The sequence below is a fragment of the Convolutriloba macropyga genome, chromosome 15 (assembly GCF_964194025.1).
Source record: "Convolutriloba macropyga chromosome 15, txConMacr16.3, whole genome shotgun sequence".
Taxonomy (NCBI): Eukaryota; Metazoa; Xenacoelomorpha; order Acoela; family Convolutidae; genus Convolutriloba; species Convolutriloba macropyga.
Window position 1 is genome coordinate 22,858,413 of NC_134482.1, and position 26,655 is coordinate 22,885,067.

The 26,655-nt window shown below is 32.6% G+C and overlaps 1 protein-coding gene across 1 annotated transcript in view; it reads left to right on the forward strand.

Annotated features, from left to right (window-relative positions):
- The window catches only part of LOC142354029 (contactin-4-like), a 330,197-nt gene that overhangs the window by 196,609 nt on the left and 106,933 nt on the right, over positions 1 to 26,655 (forward strand). The window contains exon 14 of the mRNA XM_075406293.1: positions 22,707 to 22,839. Coding sequence (XP_075262408.1) covers positions 22,707 to 22,839 — 133 coding nt within the window. The remainder of the gene's footprint in view (positions 1 to 22,706; positions 22,840 to 26,655) is intronic.

Sequence of the window (26,655 nt, forward strand, 5' to 3'; positions counted from 1 at the left end):
CACCGATCAGGTGGAACCCGCTTCGCAGATCCGTGAAACGGCTTCGCCGATATTATATTTATAAACATGCTCTCTGAATTGATTTCTAGTATGACCAAATCTATCAATCATATGATTCTAAACAAAGAATTGTTTGGCTCTGATGATGAAGCCCCAATCGATGTTAAACCCAAAGCTGAAAGGGTTATACCCCCATCAGCCCAACCCATACCTGAAAACATGGAGAGAGTGTATGACTCTGAAGAAGAATATTACTTCCTCAGACCGAAGCCTAAAGTGGCTTTGCCCTTGGTCCCCAAACTAAGAGTAAGCCTAAAACTGAGAGTAAGTCTAAAACAGAGTAAGTCTAAAACTGAGAGTAAGTCTGAAACTGAGAGTAAGCTTAGAACTGAGAGTATATCTGAAGATAACACCAAAGATATTATTAAAACTAAACCCATCACTAACCTAAAACTAAAACTGAAGATAGTATCTACAGCAGAATTAAGTATGAATGTAAAAAATGTCATGCAGAATTTAAAAATAAAATAGCCCGAACTACTCACTCATATAGTCATAATCGCAAATATCTAGAAAACACAGAATACTTCGATTTAAACTCTAGCCAGAACATGAAAGAATTTTATATTACTGATAAAGCCGGAAATTACATTGAAGATATAGATGAAGCTGTTAATAACTCTTAGAAATTAAAAACTGTTACCAGTTTCGTAAAGTTAAGAGTTTGAAATATAAGATCACAGCCGAGTGTGAGTACAAGAAGAGAACCAAAGTAGTTAAAACTACTAAAATCTTTTTCAACACTGACTATATTATTAATAAAGCAATATATGAGAATGGAGACTTCAAACAACGGCTAAACTTTGAAAAGGAAATATATGAAGGCTATGGCTTTGACTTTGAGTTTCTCGGATTAAGAAGTATTCAGATAAATATTGAACCAACTAAAGCATCTATTTGTAGTTATATAGATTTACCCCCCGATCTCAAAAACTCTAAATCAATATTAAATATACGCAATTCCAAATACAATTGCTTGCAACTAACTGTTACTGCTTGGCTACATCCTGCCATGGACCATGCAACACGTGAAAGTAAATATCAGATTAAACTAATTGCACCAAGACAACAATATGAAGATGATTTCGGCTATATATTAAGAATACAAAAATTGTACAATATTAATATTTGGATATACACACCTGGTGGTGAGGGTAAAAATGAATTGCTTGAATCAGTGGATGATTTTAATAAAGATAGAGACGATGTAAGAATATTGGTTTTGGGGGATGGACAAACAGAACACTGCGCCCTAATTAAAAACATAGAAACCCTGTTAGATCGACTGAATAAAATGAATCACTATTACTGCGATAGATGCAAATATTGGTTTAACTTTCAAATTAAATATGACAATCATATATGTAGCTACTCTTTCAAACCATAAATTGTTTGTCGTTAGAAGAAAGAAATTACTTTTATAAATGAACATAAGCGTCACAATATAAAAAACTTTAACTGCTGATATAGAATGTTGCATTGTTGAAGTCGCAACTAATGACTGTAAATATGTAATAGCTCAATACATACCAATAAGTGTGGGTTACATCTGGCAAGGTAATTTTAATTACTTCTTTGGTCTAGACTGCATCAAAAGATTTGCTAGAGATCTATTAGAAGTAGAAACAGAGAATAATTTCAATTTAAACAAACCAATGGGGCTCTGGCCATGCTACGCCATGATATTCAATAAAGAAGATGAATTATACCATGAAACCAATAACACTTGTCATATATGCAGCTAAACTTGTATTAATAAAGTAAGAGATCACTTTCATGAAACTGGTAAATATAGAGGACCAGCATGTAGATTGTGTAATCTAAGATACAAACAACAAAACTTAATTCCCGTAATGTTCCATAATGGCTCTGGTTATGATTTCAATCTACTATATAGTGAACTCTTTAAACAGAATAATGATAAAAGAAAAGTAGATAACATACCACTAGCTGCTGGTAAGTCTAAGATGTTTAGCATCGGTTGTTTTAAATTCTTAGATAGTTACAACTTCTTAGCTATGCCTCTAGATCAAATGGCAAAGATATACGGGTGCGAAACTAAAACATTATATCCATATGAATACTTTGGTTTAAATGACTTCGGCAACTATATCGGTAATGTAAATATAGAAGACTTCAAATCCTCACTATCTAATAAATTACCAACACAAGAAGAAGTCGATAACTTTAATAAAGACAACAGTCATAAAACAGGTCAAGATTAACTATAGAGTTTTTACAGAATGATGTGGAAATATTAGACTACTGCATGAATGAATATGTCAAATTAAGTATGAAAGAATTCGGTCTCAACCCACTACACTATATTAGTCTGCCGCGTTATAGTTTTGATTGTTGGTTAATGTCAAGTGGTGTTACATTAGATACATTACAAGATAAACAACTACTAGATGCTTTGTGATAGATATATGAATAATGCTAATGCTAATGGTAATGGTAATAGTAATAGTAATGGCAATGGCAATAACAATGATAATGCTAAAAACAAGTCCATATGGTACATAGATGCAAACATCCTATACGGCTATGCAATGATGCAAAAGTTACCCTATAAGGACTTCAAGTACTCTGACACATCTATAGATGTTATATTAAATACTCCAGATGATAGTGATCATGGTTACTATATAGTTTGTGAGATTAATTATACTAATAATAGTAAAGATAGAACAGGGCAACTAGCACTAATGCCTAATAAAAGAAAGATAAATGATAATGACTTAGGCTATAGAGAAAGAGATGGAGGCAAGGCAATATAATCTTAGATCAAAACAGCAAAACAGAATATATGGTTCTTTATAGGATGTTAAAGTTCTATGTTAAGATGGGTGTAAAATTAACTAAAATTCATAGAGTAATTAAATTTAAACAAGATTACATAGGTAGAGACTATATTCAAAACAATACTAATAAAAGAGCAACCGCTAAAACTGAAGCGGAAAAGGATGTAAGGAGATTAATGAACAACTCACTATATGGAAGAATGTGCATGAATCCTCTACACTTCCTTCAAAGTAAGTTCTTACACGATGAAGAAAAGATAATGAAAAGTATAAGTAAACCGACATTTAAGAATATAACTAGACATAAGGATTATAGCCAAATGCAATATATAAAGAAAAAAATAGAATATGATTCTCCAGTATATATAAGTGTTACTATATTAGAATTAAGTAAATTACACATGTATGATGTATTCTCTAATATTCTTCAACGGTCTCTCAAAGATCTACAAATCCATTATGTGGATACTGATTTTCGTATTAATTTTTGCTGAAGGTAATGTCGACAATGAACATATGGACCTAAGTAATCTCGAAAAACCAATCAAAACTAATAATAAAGTTCCAGGTAAATTCAAACATGAATTGGGAAATAGAATAATAGAAGAATTTATAACCCTGTCACTAAAGAAATATAGCTTTAAAGATTGCCCAAATAAACCTAAAGAGAAAGGAATAAAGAATTGTAACGATGCTAAACATGAAGAGTATTATTAATGCATTAATGTATAACACACAGAGAACTGTAGATGAATGTAGAATACAAAAATTTGGTGAATGTAGAATACACAAACATGACAACAAAAACAAGTAAGATTAGTCTAAACACATTTGATGATAAAAGATTCTATTTAAATAATATTAAAAGCTATCCTCATGATGAGAATCTATATCTATTCAAGAGATTTATTAAAAAAGATTAATACTACTCCAATAGAGCTATTAATAAAACTAGGGTTAGATGAAAGTAAAGAGTCATTAATAAATAATATTCTAGAACTAACTATTAATGATGAAAGAAAGTTAATTGAAGCTGCTATAAGATTATATAATGATCTTTGAATATGATTATGAATATGATTATGAATATGAATACAGAATAATTAGTAGTTAGTAGCTATTTGATAATAGTTAGTAGTTACTTTATTATATATCATCATCTCTCCTATAGAACATTATTTTTATATTATTTTTATGTTATTTTTATCTTATTTTATATTTAAAAAATATGACTAAGCTAAATAAATTTAGAGAATTAAATAAACTGGAAAAACTAAACAGAAAGAACAGATTAGAAGATAAATTGAAGCAACAAGAATACTAGGGTGAAATAGAAGAGTTATTTGATCATTTAACTAAAACACTAAATACAAACAATGAACAGAATCTAGCCTTAGGCGAACAAACATTAAGAGCAATATATTGGCAAAATCAACAGTAAGATCAACAAACTAAGATGATAGAGCAAACTAGAAACAAGGCATTAATGATTTCTAATGAAGCATTAATGAAGCCTGATGGTGAAGCATGGACGAAGTCCAATGAAGCCGTAGAGGAAACTCAAGATGTAGCACCAGTTTATGTTGATACAAACACAACCAGAATTCTTCATTTGCTGGGGGCTCAAACTAATCCTCAATTAAAATTAGATCTCGTAGATTTACCTACTAGGAGTTATAAAATGAATAAAGGCGATATAACTCTAGAGCAGGGTGCATTTTTAGTTAATTAGAATATATATGAGTTCTCAGAAGGATTTATTATCTTCTCACTAACCCAAATCTAACATATGGTGATGTCGAGGAAGATGAAAACAAAATTAAAAGATTTCAACTCGATATTAGATATGCTATTGGAAAAGGTGATAAAAGAAGCTGTAGATATAGAACAATAAAACGTTTATTAGAGGATAAAGAAAAAAACTATGGCAGGGGTTTAACTAAGGATAAACTCGACCATCATAGCTGTAACTTCACAGATAGTCTAATCTGCAAAGCAGGTTCCCTGATAGAAAGATTAGAATTACTAATACTAGAAACAAAAGCTGTTCATGATGGAGTTTATGATGAAGTGTTAAATATATCTAAACATTTAAATGTTAAATATTATCTATGATTATTATTAATCCTGAACAACTAAAACCTTTAACTAAAACACTAAATACAAACAATGAACAGAATCTAGCCTTATGTGAACAAACATTAAGAGCAATAGATTGGCAAAATCAACAGTTAGCTAAACAAACTAAGATGATAGAGCAAACTAGAAAAAAGGCGTTAATGATGTCTAATGAAGCGTTAATGAAGCCTGATGGTGAAGCATGGACGAAGTCCAATGAAGCCGTAGAGGAAACTCAAGATATAGAACCAGTTTATCTTGATACAAACACAACCAAAATTCTTCATTTAATGGGGGCTCAAACTAATCCTCAATTAAAATTAGATCTCGTAGATTTACCTACTAGGAGTTATAAAATGAATAAAGGCGATATAACTCTAGAGCAGGGTGCATTTTCAGTTAATGATAATGTATATGAATTCTCAGAAGGATTTATTATCTTCTCACTAACCCAAATGTAACATATGGTGATATCGAGGAAGATGAAAGCAAAATTAAAAGGTTTTAACTAGATATAAGATATGATATAGGAAAAGGTGATAAGAGAACCTGTAGATATAGAACAATAAAACGTTTATTAGAGGATAAAGAAAAAAACTATGGCAGGGGTTTAACTAAAGATAAACTCGACAATCATAGCTGTAACTTCACAGATAGTCTAATCTGCAAAGCAGGTTCCCTGATAGAATTACTAATACTAGAAACAAAAGCTGTTCATGATGGATTATATGATGAAGTGTTAAATACATCTAAACATTTAAATGTTAAATATTATCTATGAATATTATTAATCATGAACAACTAAAACCTTTAACTAAAACACTAAATACAAACAATGAACAGAATCTAGCCTTAGGCGAACAAACATTAAGAGCAATATATTGGCAAAATCAACAGTAAGATCAACAAACTAAGATGATAGAGCAAACTAGAAACAAGGCATTAATGATTTCTAATGAAGCATTAATGAAGCCTGATGGTGAAGCATGGACGAAGTCCAATGAAGCCGTAGAGGAAACTCAAGATGTAGCACCAGTTTATGTTGATACAAACACAACCAGAATTCTTCATTTGCTGGGGGCTCAAACTAATCCTCAATTAAAATTAGATCTCGTAGATTTACCTACTAGGAGTTATAAAATGAATAAAGGCGATATAACTCTAGAGCAGGGTGCATTTTTAGTTAATTAGAATATATATGAGTTCTCAGAAGGATTTATTATCTTCTCACTAACCCAAATCTAACATATGGTGATGTCGAGGAAGATGAAAACAAAATTAAAAGATTTCAACTCGATATTAGATATGCTATTGGAAAAGGTGATAAAAGAAGCTGTAGATATAGAACAATAAAACGTTTATTAGAGGATAAAGAAAAAAACTATGGCAGGGGTTTAACTAAGGATAAACTCGACCATCATAGCTGTAACTTCACAGATAGTCTAATCTGCAAAGCAGGTTCCCTGATAGAAAGATTAGAATTACTAATACTAGAAACAAAAGCTGTTCATGATGGAGTTTATGATGAAGTGTTAAATATATCTAAACATTTAAATGTTAAATATTATCTATGATTATTATTAATCCTGAACAACTAAAACCTTTAACTAAAACACTAAATACAAACAATGAACAGAATCTAGCCTTATGTGAACAAACATTAAGAGCAATAGATTGGCAAAATCAACAGTTAGCTAAACAAACTAAGATGATAGAGCAAACTAGAAAAAAGGCGTTAATGATGTCTAATGAAGCGTTAATGAAGCCTGATGGTGAAGCATGGACGAAGTCCAATGAAGCCGTAGAGGAAACTCAAGATATAGAACCAGTTTATCTTGATACAAACACAACCAAAATTCTTCATTTAATGGGGGCTCAAACTAATCCTCAATTAAAATTAGATCTCGTAGATTTACCTACTAGGAGTTATAAAATGAATAAAGGCGATATAACTCTAGAGCAGGGTGCATTTTCAGTTAATGATAATGTATATGAATTCTCAGAAGGATTTATTATCTTCTCACTAACCCAAATGTAACATATGGTGATATCGAGGAAGATGAAAGCAAAATTAAAAGGTTTTAACTAGATATAAGATATGATATAGGAAAAGGTGATAAGAGAACCTGTAGATATAGAACAATAAAACGTTTATTAGAGGATAAAGAAAAAAACTATGGCAGGGGTTTAACTAAAGATAAACTCGACAATCATAGCTGTAACTTCACAGATAGTCTAATCTGCAAAGCAGGTTCCCTGATAGAATTACTAATACTAGAAACAAAAGCTGTTCATGATGGATTATATGATGAAGTGTTAAATACATCTAAACATTTAAATGTTAAATATTATCTATGAATATTATTAATCATGAACAACTAAAACCTTTAACTAAAACACTAAATACAAACAATGAACAGAATCTAGCCTTATGTGAACAAACATTAAGAGCAATAGATTGGCAAAATCAACAGTTAGCTAAACAAACTAAGATGATAGAGCAAACTAGAAACAAGGCGTTAATGATGTCTAATGAAGCATTAATGAAGCCTGATGGTGAAGCATGGACGAAGTCCAATGAAGCCGTAGAGGAAACTCAAGATATTGAACCAGTTTATCTTGATACAAACACAACCAAAATTCATCATTTAGTGGGGGCTCAAACTAATCCTCAATTAAAATTAGATCTCGTAGATTTACCTACTAGGATTTATAAAATGAATAAAGGCGATATAACTCTAGAGCAGGGTGCATTTTCAGTTAATGATAATGTATATGAATTCTCAGAAGGATTTATTATCTTCTCACTAACCCAAATGTAACATATGGTGATATCGAGGAAGATGAAAACAAAATTAAAAGGTTTTAACTAGATAAGAGATATGATATAGGAAAAGGTGATAAGAGAAGCTGTAGATATAGAACAATAAAACGTTTATTAGAGGATAAAGAAAAAAACTATGGCAGGGGTTTAACTAAAGATAAACTCGACAATCATAGCTGTAACTTCACAGATAGTCTAATCTTCAAAGCAGGTTCCCTTATAGAAAGATTAGAATTGCTAATACTAGAAACAAAAGCTGTTCATGATGGATTATATGATGAAGTGTTAAATACATCTAAACATTTAAATGTTAAATATTATCTATGAATATTATTAATCATGAACAACTAAAACCTTTAACTAAAACACTAAATACAAAAAATGAACAGAATCTAGCCTTAGGTGAACAAACATTAAGAGCAATAGATTGGCAAAATCAACAGTTAGCTAAACAAACTAAGATGATAGAGCGAACTACAAACAAGGCGTTAATGATGTCTAATGAAGCATTAATGAATCCTGATGGTGAAGCATGGACGAAGTCCAATGAAGCCGTAGAGGAAACTCAAGGTGTAGCACCAGTTTATGTTGATACAAACACAACCAAAATTCTTCATTTGCTGGGGGCTCAAACTAATCCTCAATTAAAATTAGATCTCGTAGATTTACCTACTAGGAGTTATAAAATGAATAAAGGCGATATAACTCTAGAGCAGGGTGCATTTTTAGTTAGTTAGAATATATATGAATGCTCAGAAGGATTTATTATCTTCTCATTAACCCAAATCTAACATATGGTGATGTCGAGGTAGATGAAAACAAAATTAAAAGATTTCAACTAGATATTAGATATGATATTGGAAAAGGTGATAAGAGAAGCTGTAGATATAGAACAATAAAACGTTTATTAGAGGATAAAGAAAAAAACTATGGCAGGGGTTTAACTAAAGATAAACTCGACAATCATAGCTGTAACTTCACAGATAGTCTAATCTGCAAAGCAGGTTCCCTGATAGAAAGATTAGAATTACTAATACTAGAAACAAAAGCTGTTCATGATGGATTATATGATGAAGTGTTAAATATATCTAAACATTTAAATGTTAAATATTATCTATGATTATTATTAATCATGAACAACTAAAACTTTTAACTAAAACACTAAATACAAACAATGAACAGAAACTAGCCTTAGGTGAACAAACATTAAGAGCAATAGATTGGCAAAATCAACAGTTAGCTAAACAAACTAAGATGATAGAGCGAACTACAAACAAGGCGTTAATGATGTCTAATGAAGCATTAATGAATCCTGATGGTGAAGCATGGACGAAGTCCAATGAAGCCGTAGAGGAAACTCAAGATATAGAACCAGTTTATCTTGATGCAAACACAACCAAAATTCTTCATTTAATGGGGGCTCAAACTAATCCTCAATTGAAATTAGATCTCGTAGATTTACCTACTAGGAGTTATAAAATGAATAAAGGCGATATAACTCTAGAGCAGGGTGCATTTTTAGTTAGTTAGCATATATATGAATGCTCAGAAGGATTTATTATCTTCTCATTAACCCAAATCTAACATATGGTGATGCCGAGGAAGATGAAAACAAAATTAAAAGATTTTAACTAGATATTAGATATGATATTGGAAAAGGTGATAAGAGAAGCTGTAGATATAGAACAATAAAACGTTTATTAGAGGATAAAGAAAAAAACTATGGCAGGGGTTTAACTAAAGATAAACTCGACAATCATAGCTGTAACTTCACAGATAGTCTAATCTGCAAAGCAGGTTCCCTGATAGAAAGATTAGAATTACTAATACTAGAAACAAAGGCTGTTCATGATGGATTATATGATGAAGTGTTAAATATTTCTAAACATTTAAATGTTAAATATTATCTATGATTATTATAAATCATGAACAACTAAAACCTTTAACTAAAACACTAAATACAAACAATGAACAGAATCTAGCCTTAGGTGAACAAACATTAAGAGCAATAGATTGGCAAAATCAACAGTTAGCTAAACAAACTAAGATGATAGAGCAAACTACAAACAAGGCGTTAATGATGTCTAATGAAGCATTAATGAATCCTGATGGTGAAGCATGGACGAAGTCCAATGAAGCCGTAGAGGAAACTCAAGATATAGAACCAGTTTATCTTGATGCAAACACAACCAAAATTCTTCATTTAATGGGGGCTCAAACTAATCCTCAATTAAAATTAGATCTCGTAGATTTACCTACTAGGAGTTATAAAATGAATAAAGGCGATATAACTCTAGAGCAGGGTGCATTTTTAGTTAGTTAGCATATATATGAATGCTCAGAAGGATTTATTATCTTCTCATTAACCCAAATCTAACATATGGTGATGCCGAGAAAGATGAAAACAAAATTAAAAGATTTTAACTAGATATTAGATATGATATTGGAAAAGGTGATAAGAGAAGCTGTAGATATAGAACAATAAAACGTTTATTGGAGGATAAAGAAAAAAACTATGGCAGGGGTTTAACTAAAGATAAACTCGACAATCATAGCTGTAACTTCACAGATAGTCTAATCTGCAAAGCAGGTTCCCTGATAGAAAGATTAGAATTACTAATAATAGAAACAAAAGCTGTTCATGATGGATTATATGATGAAGTGTTAAATACATCTAAACATTTAAATGTTAAATATTATCTATGATTATTATTAATCATGAACAACTGAAACCTTTAACTAAAACACTAAATACAAACAATGAACAGAAACTAGCCTTAGGTGAACAAACATAAAGAGCAATAGATTGGCAAAATAAACAGTTAGATAAACAAACTCAGATGATAGACCAAACTAGAAACAAGGCATTAATGATGTCTAATGAAGCATTAATGAAGCCTGATTGTGAAGCATGGACGAAGTCCAATGAAGCCGTAGAGGAAACTCAAGGTGTAGCACCAGTTTATCTTGATACAAACACAACCAAAATTCTTCATTTGCTGGGGGCTCAAACTAATTCTCAATTAAAATTAGATCTCGTAGATTTACCTACTAGGATTTATAAAATGAATAAAGGCGATATAACTCTAGAGCAGGGTGCATTTTTAGTTAGTTAGAATATATATATGAATTCTCAGAAGGATTTATTATCTTCTCACTAACCCAAATCTAACATATGGTGATGTCGAGGAAGATGAAAACAAAATTAAAAGGCTTCAACTAGATATTAGATATGATATTGGAAAAGTTGATAAGAGAAGCTGTAGATATAGAACAATAAAACGTTTATTAGAGGATAAAAAAAAACTATGGCAGGGGTTTAACTAAAGATAAACTCGACAATCATAGCTGTAACTTCACAGATAGTCTAATCTGCAAAGCAGGTTCCCTGATAGAAAGATTAGAATTACTAATACTAGAAACAAAAGCTGTTCATGATGGATTATATGATGAAGTGTTAAATACATCTAAACATTTAAATGTTAAATATTATCTATGAATATTATTAATCATGAACAACTAAAACCTTTAACTAAAACACTAAATACAAACAATGAACAGAATCTAGCCTTAGGTGAACAAACATTAAGAGCAATAGATTGGCAAAATCAACAGTTAGCTAAACAAACTAAGATGATAGAGCAAACTACAAACAAGGCGTTAATGATGTCTAATGAAGCATTAATGAATCCTGATGGTGAAGCATGGACGAAGTCCAATGAAGCCGTAGAGGAAACTCAAGATATAGAACCAGTTTATCTTGATGCAAACACAACCAAAATTCTTCATTTAATGGGGGCTCAAACTAATCCTCAATTAAAATTAGATCTCGTAGATTTACCTACTAGGAGTTATAAAATGAATAAAGGCGATATAACTCTAGAGCAGGGTGCATTTTTAGTTAGTTAGCATATATATGAATGCTCAGAAGGATTTATTATCTTCTCATTAACCCAAATCTAACATATGGTGATGCCGAGGAAGATGAAAACAAAATTAAAAGATTTTAACTAGATATTAGATATGATATTGGAAAAGGTGATAAGAGAAGCTGTAGATATAGAACAATAAAACGTTTATTGGAGGATAAAGAAAAAAACTATGGCAGGGGTTTAACTAAAGATAAACTCGACAATCATAGCTGTAACTTCACAGATAGTCTAATCTGCAAAGCAGGTTCCCTGATAGAAAGATTAGAATTACTAATACTAGAAACAAAAGCTGTTCATGATGGATTATATGATGAAGTGTTAAATACATCTAAACATTTAAATGTTAAATATTATCTATGAATATTATTAATCATGAACAACTAAAACCTTTAACTAAAACACTAAATACAAACAATGAACAGAATCTAGCCTTAGGTGAACAAACATAAAGAGCAATAGATTGGCAAAATAAACAGTTAGATAAACAAACTCAGATGATAGACCAAACTAGAAACAAGGCATTAATGATGTCTAATGAAGCATTAATGAAGCCTGATTGTGAAGCATGGACGAAGTCCAATGAAGCCGTAGAGGAAACTCAAGGTGTAGCACCAGTTTATCTTGATACAAACACAACCAAAATTCTTCATTTGCTGGGGGCTCAAACTAATTCTCAATTAAAATTAGATCTCGTAGATTTACCTACTAGGATTTATAAAATGAATAAAGGCGATATAACTCTAGAGCAGGGTGCATTTTTAGTTAGTTAGAATATATATGAATTCTCAGAAGGATTTATTATCTTCTCACTAACCCAAATCTAACATATGGTGATGTCGAGGAAGATGAAAACAAAATTAAAAGGCTTCAACTAGATATTAGATATGATATTGGAAAAGTTGATAAGAGAAGCTGTAGATATAGAACAATAAAACGTTTAAGAGGATAAAAAAAAACTATGGCAGGGGTTTAACTAAAGATAAACTCGACAATCATAGCTGTAACTTCACAGATAGTCTAATCTGCAAAGCAGGTTCCCTGATAGAAAGATTAGAATTACTAATACTAGAAACAAAAGCTGTTCATGATGGATTATATGATGAAGTGTTAAATACATCTAAACATTTAAATGTTAAATATTATCTATGAATATTATTAATCATGAACAACTAAAACCTTTAACTAAAACACTAAATACAAACAATGAACAGAATCTAGCCTTAGGTGAACAAACATAAAGAGCAATAGATTGGCAAAATAAACAGTTAGATAAACAAACTCAGATGATAGACCAAACTAGAAACAAGGCATTAATGATGTCTAATGAAGCATTAATGAAGCCTGATTGTGAAGCATGGACGAAGTCCAATGAAGCCGTAGAGGAAACTCAAGGTGTAGCACCAGTTTATCTTGATACAAACACAACCAAAATTCTTCATTTGCTGGGGGCTCAAACTAATTCTCAATTAAAATTAGATCTCGTAGATTTACCTACTAGGATTTATAAAATGAATAAAGGCGATATAACTCTAGAGCAGGGTGCATTTTTAGTTAGTTAGAATATATATGAATTCTCAGAAGGATTTATTATCTTCTCACTAACCCAAATCTAACATATGGTGATGTCGAGGAAGATGAAAACAAATTTAAAAGGCTTCAACTAGATATTAGATATGATATTGGAAAAGTTGATAAGAGAAGCTGTAGATATAGAACAATAAAACGTTTATTAGAGGATAAAAAAAACTATGGCAGGGGTTTAACTAAAGATAAACTCGACAATCATAGCTGTAACTTCACAGATAGTCTAATCTGCAAAGCAGGTTCCCTGATAGAAAGATTAGAATTACTAATACTAGAAACAAAAGCTGTTCATGATGGATTATATGATGAAGTGTTAAATATATCTAAACATTTAAATGTTAAATATTATCTATGATTATTATTAATCATGAACAACTAAAACCTTTAACTAAAACACTAAATACAAACAATGAACAGAATCTAGCCTTAGGTGAACAAACATAAAGAGCAATAGATTGGCAAAATCAACAGTTAGCTAAACAAACTAAGATGATAGAGCAAACTACAAACAAGGCGTTAATGATGTCTAATGAAGCATTAATGAATCCTGATGGTGAAGCATGGACGAAGTCCAATGAAGCCGTAGAGGAAACTCAAGATATAGAACCAGTTTATCTTGATGCAAACACAACCAAAATTCTTCATTTAATGGGGGCTCAAACTAATCCTCAATTAATATTAGATCTCGTAGATTTACCTACTAGGAGTTATAAAATGAATAAAGGCGATATAACTCTAGAGCAGGGTGCATTTTTAGTTAGTTAGCATATATATGAATGCTCAGAAGGATTTATTATCTTCTCATTAACCCAAATCTAACATATGGTGATGCCGAGGAAGATGAAAACAAAATTAAAAGATTTTAACTAGATATTAGATATGATATTGGAAAAGGTGATAAGAGAAGCTGTAGATATAGAACAATAAAACGTTTATTGGAGGATAAAGAAAAAAACTATGGCAGGGGTTTAACTAAAGATAAACTCGACAATCATAGCTGTAACTTCACAGATAGTCTAATCTGCAAAGCAGGTTCCCTGATAGAAAGATTAGAATTACTAATAATAGAAACAAAAGCTGTTCATGATGGATTATATGATGAAGTGTTAAATACATCTAAACATTTAAATGTTAAATATTATCTATGAATATTATTAATCATGAACAACTAAAACCTTTAACTAAAACACTAAATACAAACAATGAACAGAATCTAGCCTTAGGTGAACAAACATAAAGAGCAATAGATTGGCAAAATAAACAGTTAGATAAACAAACTCAGATGATAGACCAAACTGGAAACAAGGCATTAATGAAGTCTAATGAAGCATTAATGAAGCCTGATTGTGAAGCATGGACGAAGTCCAATGAAGCCGTAGAGGAAACTCAAGGTGTAGCACCAGTTTATCTTGATACAAACACAACCAAAATTCTTCATTTGCTGGGGGCTCAAACTAATTCTCAATTAAAATTAGATCTCGTAGATTTACCTACTAGGATTTATAAAATGAATAAAGGCGATATAACTCTAGAGCAGGGTGCATTTTTAGTTAGTTAGAATATATATGAATTCTCAGAAGGATTTATTATCTTCTCACTAACCCAAATCTAACATATGGTGATGTCGAGGAAGATGAAAACAAATTTAAAAGGCTTCAACTAGATATTAGATATGATATTGGAAAAGTTGATAAGAGAAGCTGTAGATATAGAACAATAAAACGTTTATTAGAAGATAAAAAAAAACTATGGCAGGGGTTTAACTAAAGATAAACTCGACAATCATAGCTGTAACTTCACAGATAGTCTAATCTGCAAAGCAGGTTCCCTGATAGAAAGATTAGAATTACTAATACTAGAAACAAAAGCTGTTCATGATGGATTATATGATGAAGTGTTAAATACATCTAAACATTTAAATGTTAAATATTATCTATGAATATTATTAATCATGAACAACTAAAACCTTTAACTAAAACACTAAATACAAACAATGAACAGAATCTAGCCTTAGGTGAACAAACATAAAGAGCAATAGATTGGCAAAATAAACAGTTAGATAAACAAACTCAGATGATAGACCAAACTGGAAACAAGGCATTAATGATGTCTAATGAAGCATTAATGAAGCCTGATTGTGAAGCATGGACGAAGTCCAATGAAGCCGTAGAGGAAACTCAAGGTGTAGCACCAGTTTATCTTGATACAAACACAACCAAAATTCTTCATTTGCTGGGGGCTCAAACTAATTCTCAATTAAAATTAGATCTCGTAGATTTACCTACTAGGATTTATAAAATGAATAAAGGCGATATAACTCTAGAGCAGGGTGCATTTTTAGTTAGTTAGCATATATATGAATGCTCAGAAGGATTTATTATCTTCTCATTAACCCAAATCTAACATATGGTGATGCCGAGGAAGATGAAAACAAAATTAAAAGATTTTAACTAGATATTAGATATGATATTGGAAAAGGTGATAAGAGAAGCTGTAGATATAGAACAATAAAACGTTTATTGGAGGATAAAGAAAAAAACTATGGCAGGGGTTTAACTAAAGATAAACTCGACAATCATAGCTGTAACTTCACAGATAGTCTAATCTGCAAAGCAGGTTCCCTGATAGAAAGATTAGAATTACTAATAATAGAAACAAAAGCTGTTCATGATGGATTATATGATGAAGTGTTAAATACATCTAAACATTTAAATGTTAAATATTATCTATGATTATTATTAATCATGAACAACTGAAACCTTTAACTAAAACACTAAATACAAACAATGAACAGAAACTAGCCTTAGGTGAACAAACATTAAGAGCAATAGATTGGCAAAATCAACAGTTAGCTAAACAAACTAAGATGATAGAGCAAACTACAAACAAGGCGTTAATGATGTCTAATGAAGCATTAATGAAGCCTGATGGTCAATCATGGACGAAGTCCAGTGAAGCCGTAGAGGAAACTCAAGGTGTAGCACTAGTTTATGTTGATACAAACACAACCAAAATTCTTGATTTGCCGGGGGCTCAAACTAATCCTCAATTAAAATTAGATCTCGTAGATTTACCTACTAGGAGTTATAAAATGAATAAAGGCGATATAACTCTAGAGCAGGGTGCATTTTTAGTTAGTTAGAATATATATGAATGCTCAGAAGGATTTATTATCTTCTCATTAACCCAAATCTAACATATGGTGATGTCGAGGAAGATGAAAACAAAATTAAAAGATTTCAACCAGATATTAGATATGATATTGGAAAATGTGATAAGAGAAGCTGTAGATATAGAACATTAAAACGTTTATTAGAGGATAAAGAAAAAAACTATGGCAGGGGTTTAACTAAAGATAAACTCGACAATCATAGCTGTAACTTCACAGATAGTCTAATCTGCAAAGCAGGTTCCCTGATAGAAAGATTAGAATTACTAATACTAGAAACAAAAGCTGTTCATGATGGATTATATGATGAAGTGTTAAATATATCTAAACATTTAATTGTTAAATATTATCTATGATTATTATTAATCATGAACAACTAAAACCTTTAACTAAAACACTAAATACAAACAATGAACAGAAACTAGCCTTAGGTGAACAAACATTAAGAGCAATAGATTGGCAAAATCAATAGTTAGCTAAACAAACTAAGATGATAGAGCAAACTACAAACAAGGCGTTAATGATGTCTAATGAAGCATTAATGAAGCCTGATGGTGAAGCATGGACGAAGTCCAATGAAGCCGTAGAGGAAACTCAAGATATAGAACCAGTTTATCTTAATACAAACACAACCAAAATTCTTCATTTAATGGGGGCTCAAACTAATCCTCAGTTAAAATTAGATCTCGTAGATTTACCTACTAGGATTTATAAAATGAATAAAGGCGATATAACTCTAGAACAGGGTGCATTTTCAGTTAATAATAATGTATATGAATTCTCAGAAGGATTTATTATCTTCTCACTAACCCAAATGTAACATATGGTGATATCGAAGAAGATGAAAACAAATTTAAAAGGTTTTAACTAGATATAAGATATGATATAGGAAAAGGTGATAAGAGAAGCTGTAGATATAGAACAATAAAAGGTTTATTAGAGGATAAAGAAGAAAACTATGGCAGGGGTTTAACTAAAGATAAACTCGACAATCATAGCTGTAACTTCACAGATAGTCTTATCTGCAAAGCAGGTTCCCTGATAGAAAGATTAGAATTACTAATACTAGAAACAAAAGCTGTTCATGATGGATTATATGATGAAGTGTTAAATACATCTAAACATTTAAATGTTAAATATTATCTATGAATATTATTAATCATGAACAACTAAAACCTTTAACTAAAACACTAAATACAAACAATGAACAGAATCTAGCCTTAGGTGAACAAACATAAAGAGCAATAGATTGGCAAAATAAACAGTTAGATAAACAAACTCAGATGATAGACCAAACTAGAAACAAGGCATTAATGATGTCTAATGAAGCATTAATGAAGCCTGATTGTGAAGCATGGAGGAAGTCCAATGAAGCCGTAGAGGAAACTCAAGGTGTAGCACCAGTTTATCTTGATACAAACACAACCAAAATTCTTCATTTGCTGGGGGCTCAAACTAATTCTCAATTAAAATTAGATCTCGTAGATTTACCTACTAGGATTTATAAAATGAATAAAGGCGATATAACTCTAGAGCAGGGTGCATTTTTAGTTAGTTAGAATATATATGAATTCTCAGAAGGATTTATTATCTTCTCACTAACCCAAATCTAACATATGGTGATGTCGAGGAAGATGAAAACAAAATTAAAAGGTTTCAACTAGATATTAGATATGATATTGGAAAAGGTGATAAGAGAAGCTGTAGATATAGAACAATAAAACGTTTATTAGAGGATAAAGAAAAAAACTATGGCAGGGGTTTAACTAAAGATAAACTCGACAATCATAGCTGTAACTTCACAGATAGTCTAATCTGCAAATTAGGTTCCCTGATAGAAAGATTAGAATTACTAATACTAGAAACAAAAGCTGTTCATGATGGATTATATGATGAAGTGTTAAATACATCTAAACATTTAAATGTTAAATATTATCTATGAATATTATTAATCATGAACAACTAAAACCTTTAACTAAAACACTAAATACAAACAATGAACAGAATCTAGCCTTATGTGAACAAACATTAAGAGCAATAGATTGGCAAAATCAACAGTTAGCTAAACAAACTAAGATGATAGAGCAAACTAGAAAAAAGGCGTTAATGATGTCTAATGAAGCGTTAATGAAGCCTGATGGTGAAGCATGGACGAAGTCCAATGAAGCCGTAGAGGAAACTCAAGATATAGAACCAGTTTATCTTGATACAAACACAACCAAAATTCTTCATTTAATGGGGGCTCAAACTAATCCTCAATTAAAATTAGATCTCGTAGATTTACCTACTAGGAGTTATAAAATGAATAAAGGCGATATAACTCTAGAGCAGGGTGCATTTTCAGTTAATGATAATGTATATGAATTCTCAGAAGGATTTATTATCTTCTCACTAACCCAAATGTAACATATGGTGATATCGAGGAAGATGAAAACAAATTTAAAAGGTTTTAACTAGATATAAGATATGATATAGGAAAATGTGATAAGAGAAGCTGTAGATATAGAACAATAAAGCTTATATTAGAAGATAAAGAAAAGAACTATGTCAGGGGTTTAACTAAAGATAAACTCGACAATCATAGCTGTAACTTCACAGATAGTCTAACCTGCAAAGCAGGTTCCCTGATAGAAAGATTAGAATTCCTAATAATAGAAACAAGAGCTGTTCATGATGGATTATATGATGAAGTGTTAAATATATCTAAACATTTAAATGTTAAATATTATCTATGAATATTATTAATCATGAACAACTAAAACGATTAACTAAAACCCTAAATACAAAAAATGAACAGAATCTAGCCGTAGGTGAACAAAGATTAAGAGCAATAGATTGGCAAAATAAACAGTTAGATAAACAAACTAAGATGATAGAGCAAACTAGAAACAAGGCATTAATGATGTCTAATGAAGCATTAATGAAGCCTGATGGTGAAGCATGGACGAAGTCCAATGAAGCCGTAGAGGAAACTCAAGATGTAGCACCAGTTTATGTTGATACAAACACAACCAAAATTCTTCATTTGCTGGGGGTTCAAACTAATCCTCAATTAAAATTAGATCTCGTAGATTTACCTACTAGGAGTTATAAATTGAATAAAGGCGATATAACTCTAGAGCAGGGGGCATTTTCAGTTAATGACAATAGTACAATATATAATAGCTATATTACTAGAAAGTAAGCTAGTAGACAACAAAGAACAAGCAAGACTTGAGATGCATTGATTTTAATATTGAAGATATAATGAAAGATATTTTTAGTGATTTTACTACTGAAAATAAGTCAACCATCAGCACCGAGTCAGAGATTACTTTACCCAAATTTGACAACCATTAATGAACAATACATAAACGATAAAATACTAGCTAATAATAAATTTAATAAAAATTTTAACATTATAAAAGATATTAGAAATTATTATGAAACTGAAACTAATAATTGTAATTAGAAGTTCAGTAGATAAAAAAATTATATTAATGTAGCTGAGATAACAGAAATATTATTATCATCTATAGCAACAACTGCAACATTAACATCAGTTGCATTAACAGGTATAGGATTACCTTATTCTATACCAACTGCTTTTGCTACAGCAACTAATTGTGGATCATTATCAAAAACAATTAATACTAAAATAAGAATCAAAATTATAAAGTACTCACAAATGTATACTTTAAGCAAACAGTTTAGTGACAAGTTTAATAAACTCTATACTAAATCAATGAATAATAATAAAACAGATAAGGATGAGTATAATGAACCAATGAGTCAAGGTATATGAAGAATATAAGAAGAATAAGAAAAGTAATTTGAGTGTTTTTTAAACAAAACTTATTAGTGTTTAGTTATAATAATGTATTTAGTAATAATAATATTAGTATTTATATCTACCATTAGATATACATCTATATCTAGTATTAGAGGAAGATCTATATCTACCATTAGAGGCTGATCTATATCTAGATTTAGAATTAAACTATCTTTTCTTTTTACCTAAATATAACCCTATACCTTTCTGTACTACTTTTATACCTTCACCAGTAGTTGCAAATTTAATTAAATCAGGTGTGGCTGATAAAGCTTTTCTTGGGTTTCTACTTGCAGCTGCACTTCCTATTTTACTTGCTATTTCTATTGCTCTTACTGGGTTATTAGCAACTTTCTTTCCAAAGTTAACTGTGGCTTTACCTACACTCCCAAAGAAATCTTTCAATCCCTCTGCTGCTATTGTTGCATCAGATACTGTCATTGAATTATTTCTTCTACATTTAGTACAATAACCTTTCAACATCTTAGTTCCTTTAGCTGTGACAACCCCTCGAATATTATTAGTATCATTATAATGTCTACCACCAACACAATATGAATTAGTTTTAAATTTAGTAAAGTTACTCATATTTAAATATTTATATATTTATATATAAAACATAATGGAAGGTAAAAATTATAATCCCTTTGCTGTTAAGCTTAAGACTAAAACCTAAAGGGGCTACGACCTTGGTTCCACAACCTAACACCAAACCATTACCTAAGGTCAAGACTAAGCCGAAGACTAAGACTAATCTTGAAGCTAGAGGCTTGTCTCTAGAGAATAAATTAAAAATAGATAAGTCTGATTCAATAGATAAGCCTAATACAATAGACAAGTCTAATACAATATATAAGTCTGATTCAATAGATGGTGAAGCATGGTCGAAGACCCATAAGTCTAATGAATCCGAATATTATAAATCTTATCTTATACTCTCTAAATTAAAAGCTAGGGGTATAGATATAGATAAATTATTAGAAGAATAGATTGCCATATTTTTTAAGTTATTATTTAGCATTGGCATTAGCATTATTATAATTAAAAAGTATAATATAATATAATATAATATAATATAATATGATATATTATAAAATTTTAGAAAAAATTAAATAATGCACATAGATCACATAAAGCACTCAAGGAAGCGCTTTATTTGAGTAGAAAGTGAATGTGGTATATGTGTAGAGTGAGTAGTATGTGTGTATTGCGGATTTTGACTTATTTTTTACCTTAATTTTATTTTTAGTTTTGCTTATAGTAGTGTATAAAACAGGGCTTCCAGTTAACAGGACGATTTGGTCTATTCCCCCGAATTCGTGAGGGGGATTAGGCCCAATTGGGCTGGTGGCTGGAAGGCCTGTTTTATCCACTACTATAAGAAGGACTTTGAGTTTGTTCCAAACATTTTTTATCAAGGCGTCTTAAGAGTTACTATAAAAACTTCACACTTGCATGATCTCTGCATAAATTTCAGGAGATAGCGTCCTCGAAAATCCTATCGAGAAACTTCAATAATTGTCATGAAAAGCTTGCTTAAGATCTTGCAAGAGTTTCGTCAAGAAAATGAAAATGGTAGATGTATCATGCTGCGTTCCCGCGGGCACAAATGTCAAGCATAGCTTTTCAAAAAAAGAAAGAAGCGAAACAATATCTTTACCTTTCAACCTATTGGAGCTTCATTGGATGCTTAAGTGTAAAGATAAGATGAAGTTTGCTTTGCTTTCGCGGATTCTATTGTCTGGAACAAAATTTCATTCAATTTTTGCGGCCGTGTGTGGCTTTTAATGCACAATATTGGCTTGACAGTGTGGAATTTTCGTTGAATTTTGCGTTTTTGAGGTTTGTGTGGTTAATTTACGATTTAAGCATCTGAACTCAATTGGCCATAATTACTTCTAGAATTCAAATGCTTTACCCGATTTCGTAGAATATTCTTCCGCTCATTTAAACAATTTTTCATTTAGTAGGAAGAAACGGGATAAACGGGTAGAGGCCGAAGGCAGTAAGTTTCTGTGTAGCTCTTTAGGCGCGAATTGTACGGTTCACTGAAGCGGCTAAGGAATCTGCACTCCAGGGTGCAATTTTAATTTTGCGTAGGTTTGGAGCCCCTTTTTTCATCTCCCCTTCTCTGTACCCTTAATGCGAAGTTCAACTGGCCAATTCAACTAGCTGCAACCAAAACAGCCCCCGCCTGTCGTTTGAGTGATTTTTGGGACGGTTGTTGGATATGATCATGCTTGATCACTTCCCTGAATATGGGGCACTTGACCACATAATGAGCTCACTAAAGATATTACTCATCCATTATTGCCACACGTCCGTTAAAATATGTGATTATAGTTGATGGTTGGTTGTGTTATGTTATGCTTGTGTGTTATGTTTTGTGGTTGTTGTGTTGCAGTTAGAGAATGACTCTAGTCTGGTTGGGGATGTGCAGGTGTACAGGGCACAGCCATGGCAACAGGGCCAGTACAAGTGCTGCTATCTCACTGCTGTGTCGTCCCAATGTACAACTATGTCTCTCACTGTATTAGGTAACACAATCACTCACTCTTTCACTCAGGAGTTACTAATTTAGGGTAAAGCACTCGCTCACTCAGACGAAATCTTAGATTCAGTCACTGTTTTGAAACTTTCCAGAAGTTAAAAATACCCTCTTCACTCCATCTAAAGAGCTCTCGACTGGAATGTTGCCGTATGTATTAATGGAATTGATTGCACTATTCTTAATTACTCTAACAGTTTTTTCTAAAATGAAATAATGCGAGCCCGTATTTTTTGCTCGTTTTTAAAATTATTACATCGCAACACATTTAACCTCCTCGAGTCTAATTTGATTATAGCTGCGAAACTATGAGCGTGGCTATATTGCTGTGCTCTTGTTCTTTCTGTGAACAATGTAGTGAGCTTACGACCAGATAGTTAGACTTTTGGGACTCAAACTTAATTCTAGAAGAGTCTTTCTGGTGGTGGTCTTTCTTCTTAATCAGCAGTAACATTGCAAACGGACGTTTGGTAAAGTGAGAAAAGGGAGAAGAAAGATCGGTTATGAAAAGCCGCAAAGCGATAGCTGGCAGCTATTGTTGGCCTTCTCTTGGTTTTTACAATTCAAATAATTTGAATTGTATTGGGGCGCTATCTGTAACAATGTTACTTGTTTTCATGATTGATTGCTCTGGTACGAAGTGTGACGCAATTATTCTAAACGTGTTTGTGTTTTGATGCAAAATTTTTGCTTGACCGTTTTGTTCAAGAACATTCTTTTGATTTTACTTCTGGAGTGAAATTTTCACGCTTCGCTTCTTGATTTTTGCTTGACCTAAATTGCCCTAATTCAGAAATTCAGTCCGTTGCTAAAACAAGCGATTGGACGATAAGAGACTGATATCCGAACGGTATCAATGCCCTAATTCCCTTATAAGTCTTGATTTTTAATATCGAATGTTAATTTTGAGAAAGCTCTATTAGGGCGTTTTCGTTGTAGAGCAAATATGTCTGATAAAAATGACACTCCGAATCTAACCCAAAAAGTCTAGTGGTCTATTAAAAAGCTGGTGGTCGATCTGTCAATCTTATTTCTTTAGTTGTTTCAATTCATGGCAGGCCACAAGCGTCTATCGCGGCTATTTTCCGGCAATCTGCTGGCTATGTTTTGGAAGTCAAATTGAAGTTATGATTGTGAACAGTCCGAAACGGGAAGTGAATAGAAAAAGTGAGTGGTTTTGCAGCGTCTATTTTTTTAGAAATTTTAAGTGGGAAAACGGTGTTTGAACGAAAGTTTGCTTTTTGCTAGTGGTTGTTCCAGTGCGGCAGTTTGCTTGTGCTATTACTGATGTTTTTTGAGTTTTGGTAAGTTTTTTTCTAATGAGTATTCCTAGTCCATTCTAGGTCTAGTTTTTGTTTAGTCAACAGAAATTCGTTGAATTTTAGTTGTCATAGCTCGTTGTGATCTTGAGAAAACAAGAATGGCTTTCCTTGTCTCTTTTCTCGGGTATATGTATTAGTAATACAATTTGAAAAAGAGTGAATCATAAATTATAGACTTTTCATAATTTTTGAAATGTTCATTTTTTTGTTGCAGTTGTCGATAGAATTTTTTTGAGCTTGATGTTTTTTGTAAGGGTTCTAGCATTGAATCTTTTCACCTGTCCTGAAGGACCAATTTGTGAAGTCCATGAAGCGATACGTTACTTTTTAAATTCCTCTCAAACAAAGTTCTTAGCAGTTATATTAGTCCTGTCGGTCTTTTCTATGCGATTTTTCGCTTGACCGATTTGTCTTCTAACCCAGTTGACTTTTCGTCCTCAAAAACGAGATCAACAGGTAGCGCCCAGTAGGCATTAAGTGCTCTTAGAGACTAGCTGTTTTGGAGACTTATACTTACGGTGTGAAGGGCGGTTATTAGAGGTTGATCCCCCCGACAACCCCTCTCCCGAAATCAGCCCCCTCTCACTTCCCCCAAATACCCACCCCTGCACATCTTTCAGGCCGTAAGGGCCCCGTGCAGCCAAAACCGCCGTCCCCCCCACCCCAGCTGTTGCCCCCTCTCATCCCACTGTTGCTCCGCCAACCGTCACCCCACCCTGTGCTCCTTCCCCCGCTGCGCTCACATCACGTCCCTCTAAATAATTAAAGCTAGCCTAACTATACCGTGACTAGCTACTTATAAAGCCAACCGCTCGCTGGTCGTTTGTGAGCAATTCGCGCTACGTTAGTCTGTTATGTTTTGTTTCCAGGTTTTTCTGATTTGTTTTGGACTGTGTTCTGCTTGGTATTCGATATTTCTACGGACATAACATCAGAATTAACTGTGATTAATTGTTTTCAAATAAAGTTTGTCGCAATTGTATTAGTCATGTCTGTGCTTTATGCAATTTTTCGCCTGGCTTATTTTTCATCTAACTTATTTGATGTTTCGTCCACAAAAACGGGATAAACACGTAGCGCCCAGCTGGCATTAAGTGCTCTTAAAGCCTTTCAACTCGCTAGTTTTCACTTGCTATTCACAGGAACTGTTTTGGAGACTTATACTCATAGTGTGAAAACCGGTTCTTAGAGATTGACCCCCACTCCCCGACAATACCACCCCTCTCGACAAACCCCCTCCCCCATATCAGCCCCTTTCTCACTTCCCTCAATCCCCACCCTTGCATATCGTTCAGGACGTAGAACGTAAGGCCCCCATGCAGCCAAAACCGCCCTCCCACCACTGCCCATCTCCCATCCCGCTGTTGCCCCACCCCCCATCACCCCCTCCCCCTGCGCTCTCATCACGCCCCTTCAGTTAAGCTGAAGCTAGCCTCACTATATCGTGGCTAGCTACCGACGAAGCCAACCGCTCGCCGGTCCTTTGAAAGCAATTCTCTCGATGTTTGTCGGTTGTTTACAGATTTTGTTTTTGCCTGTGTTCTGCTTGGTCTTCGATATTTCTTCGACTTTACCTTCAGAATTACCTGTGATTAATTGCTCTTAAATGAAGTTTGTTGCAATTATATGAGTGCTGTCAGTCTTTCTTTTAACCGATTTTTCGTCTGGCCCAATTGACTTTTCGTCCTCAAAAACTGAATAAACAGGTAGCGGGCATTCAGGGCTCTTAGAGCCCTTCACCTCAATAGTCTCCAATTATTCGATTCATAGAAATTTTTGGAGATTTATACTTTTGGTGTGAAGAGCGGTTCTTAGAAGTTGAACCCCCACACATCCGCCCCCTCTCCTTGCTACTGACGGAGCCAACCACTCGCTGGGCGTCTGAGAGCATTTCGCCCGACGTTGTCGGATGTTTCTTTAAGTTTTTTTTTATTGTGTAACTATATTTTCTGGTTGTTCTCTTCATGGTCGATTGTGCCGGTCATTGTTAGATTTTTTTGTAAGATGTGATCACTCATTTTTACTATTTTGCTTCCAGAATGGGCTAAAACGCATAGGAAATTGAAGTCACTTATTAGAGTCCCTTCTCTGGTCTTTCAATGCTTTTTCGAGCTGAAGTTTCTGGGAAGGCCTAATTTCAATGTGGAAAGGTGTTACTATTTATCTTATGCTATACGATCCTATGCTATCCTATCCTATCCCATCCTATGCTGTCGTATCCTATGAAGAGAAAGTAATAATTTTTATAGCTGCGAAGCTGTAAGCTGAGCGTAGCTATATTGCGGTGCTCTTGGTTTTTTATAATTCAAAGAATTTGAATTGTATTGGGGCGCTGTCTTTTTTTTTTAAGATCTGTTCACACATTTTCATGATTTTTGAAGTCAAATTGGAGTAGTGATTTTAATCACGCCGAAACAGGAAGTGGAGCGAAAAAGCGAGTGGTTTTGCGGCGTGAATTTTTTTCGCTCTAATTTTAAAGTAGA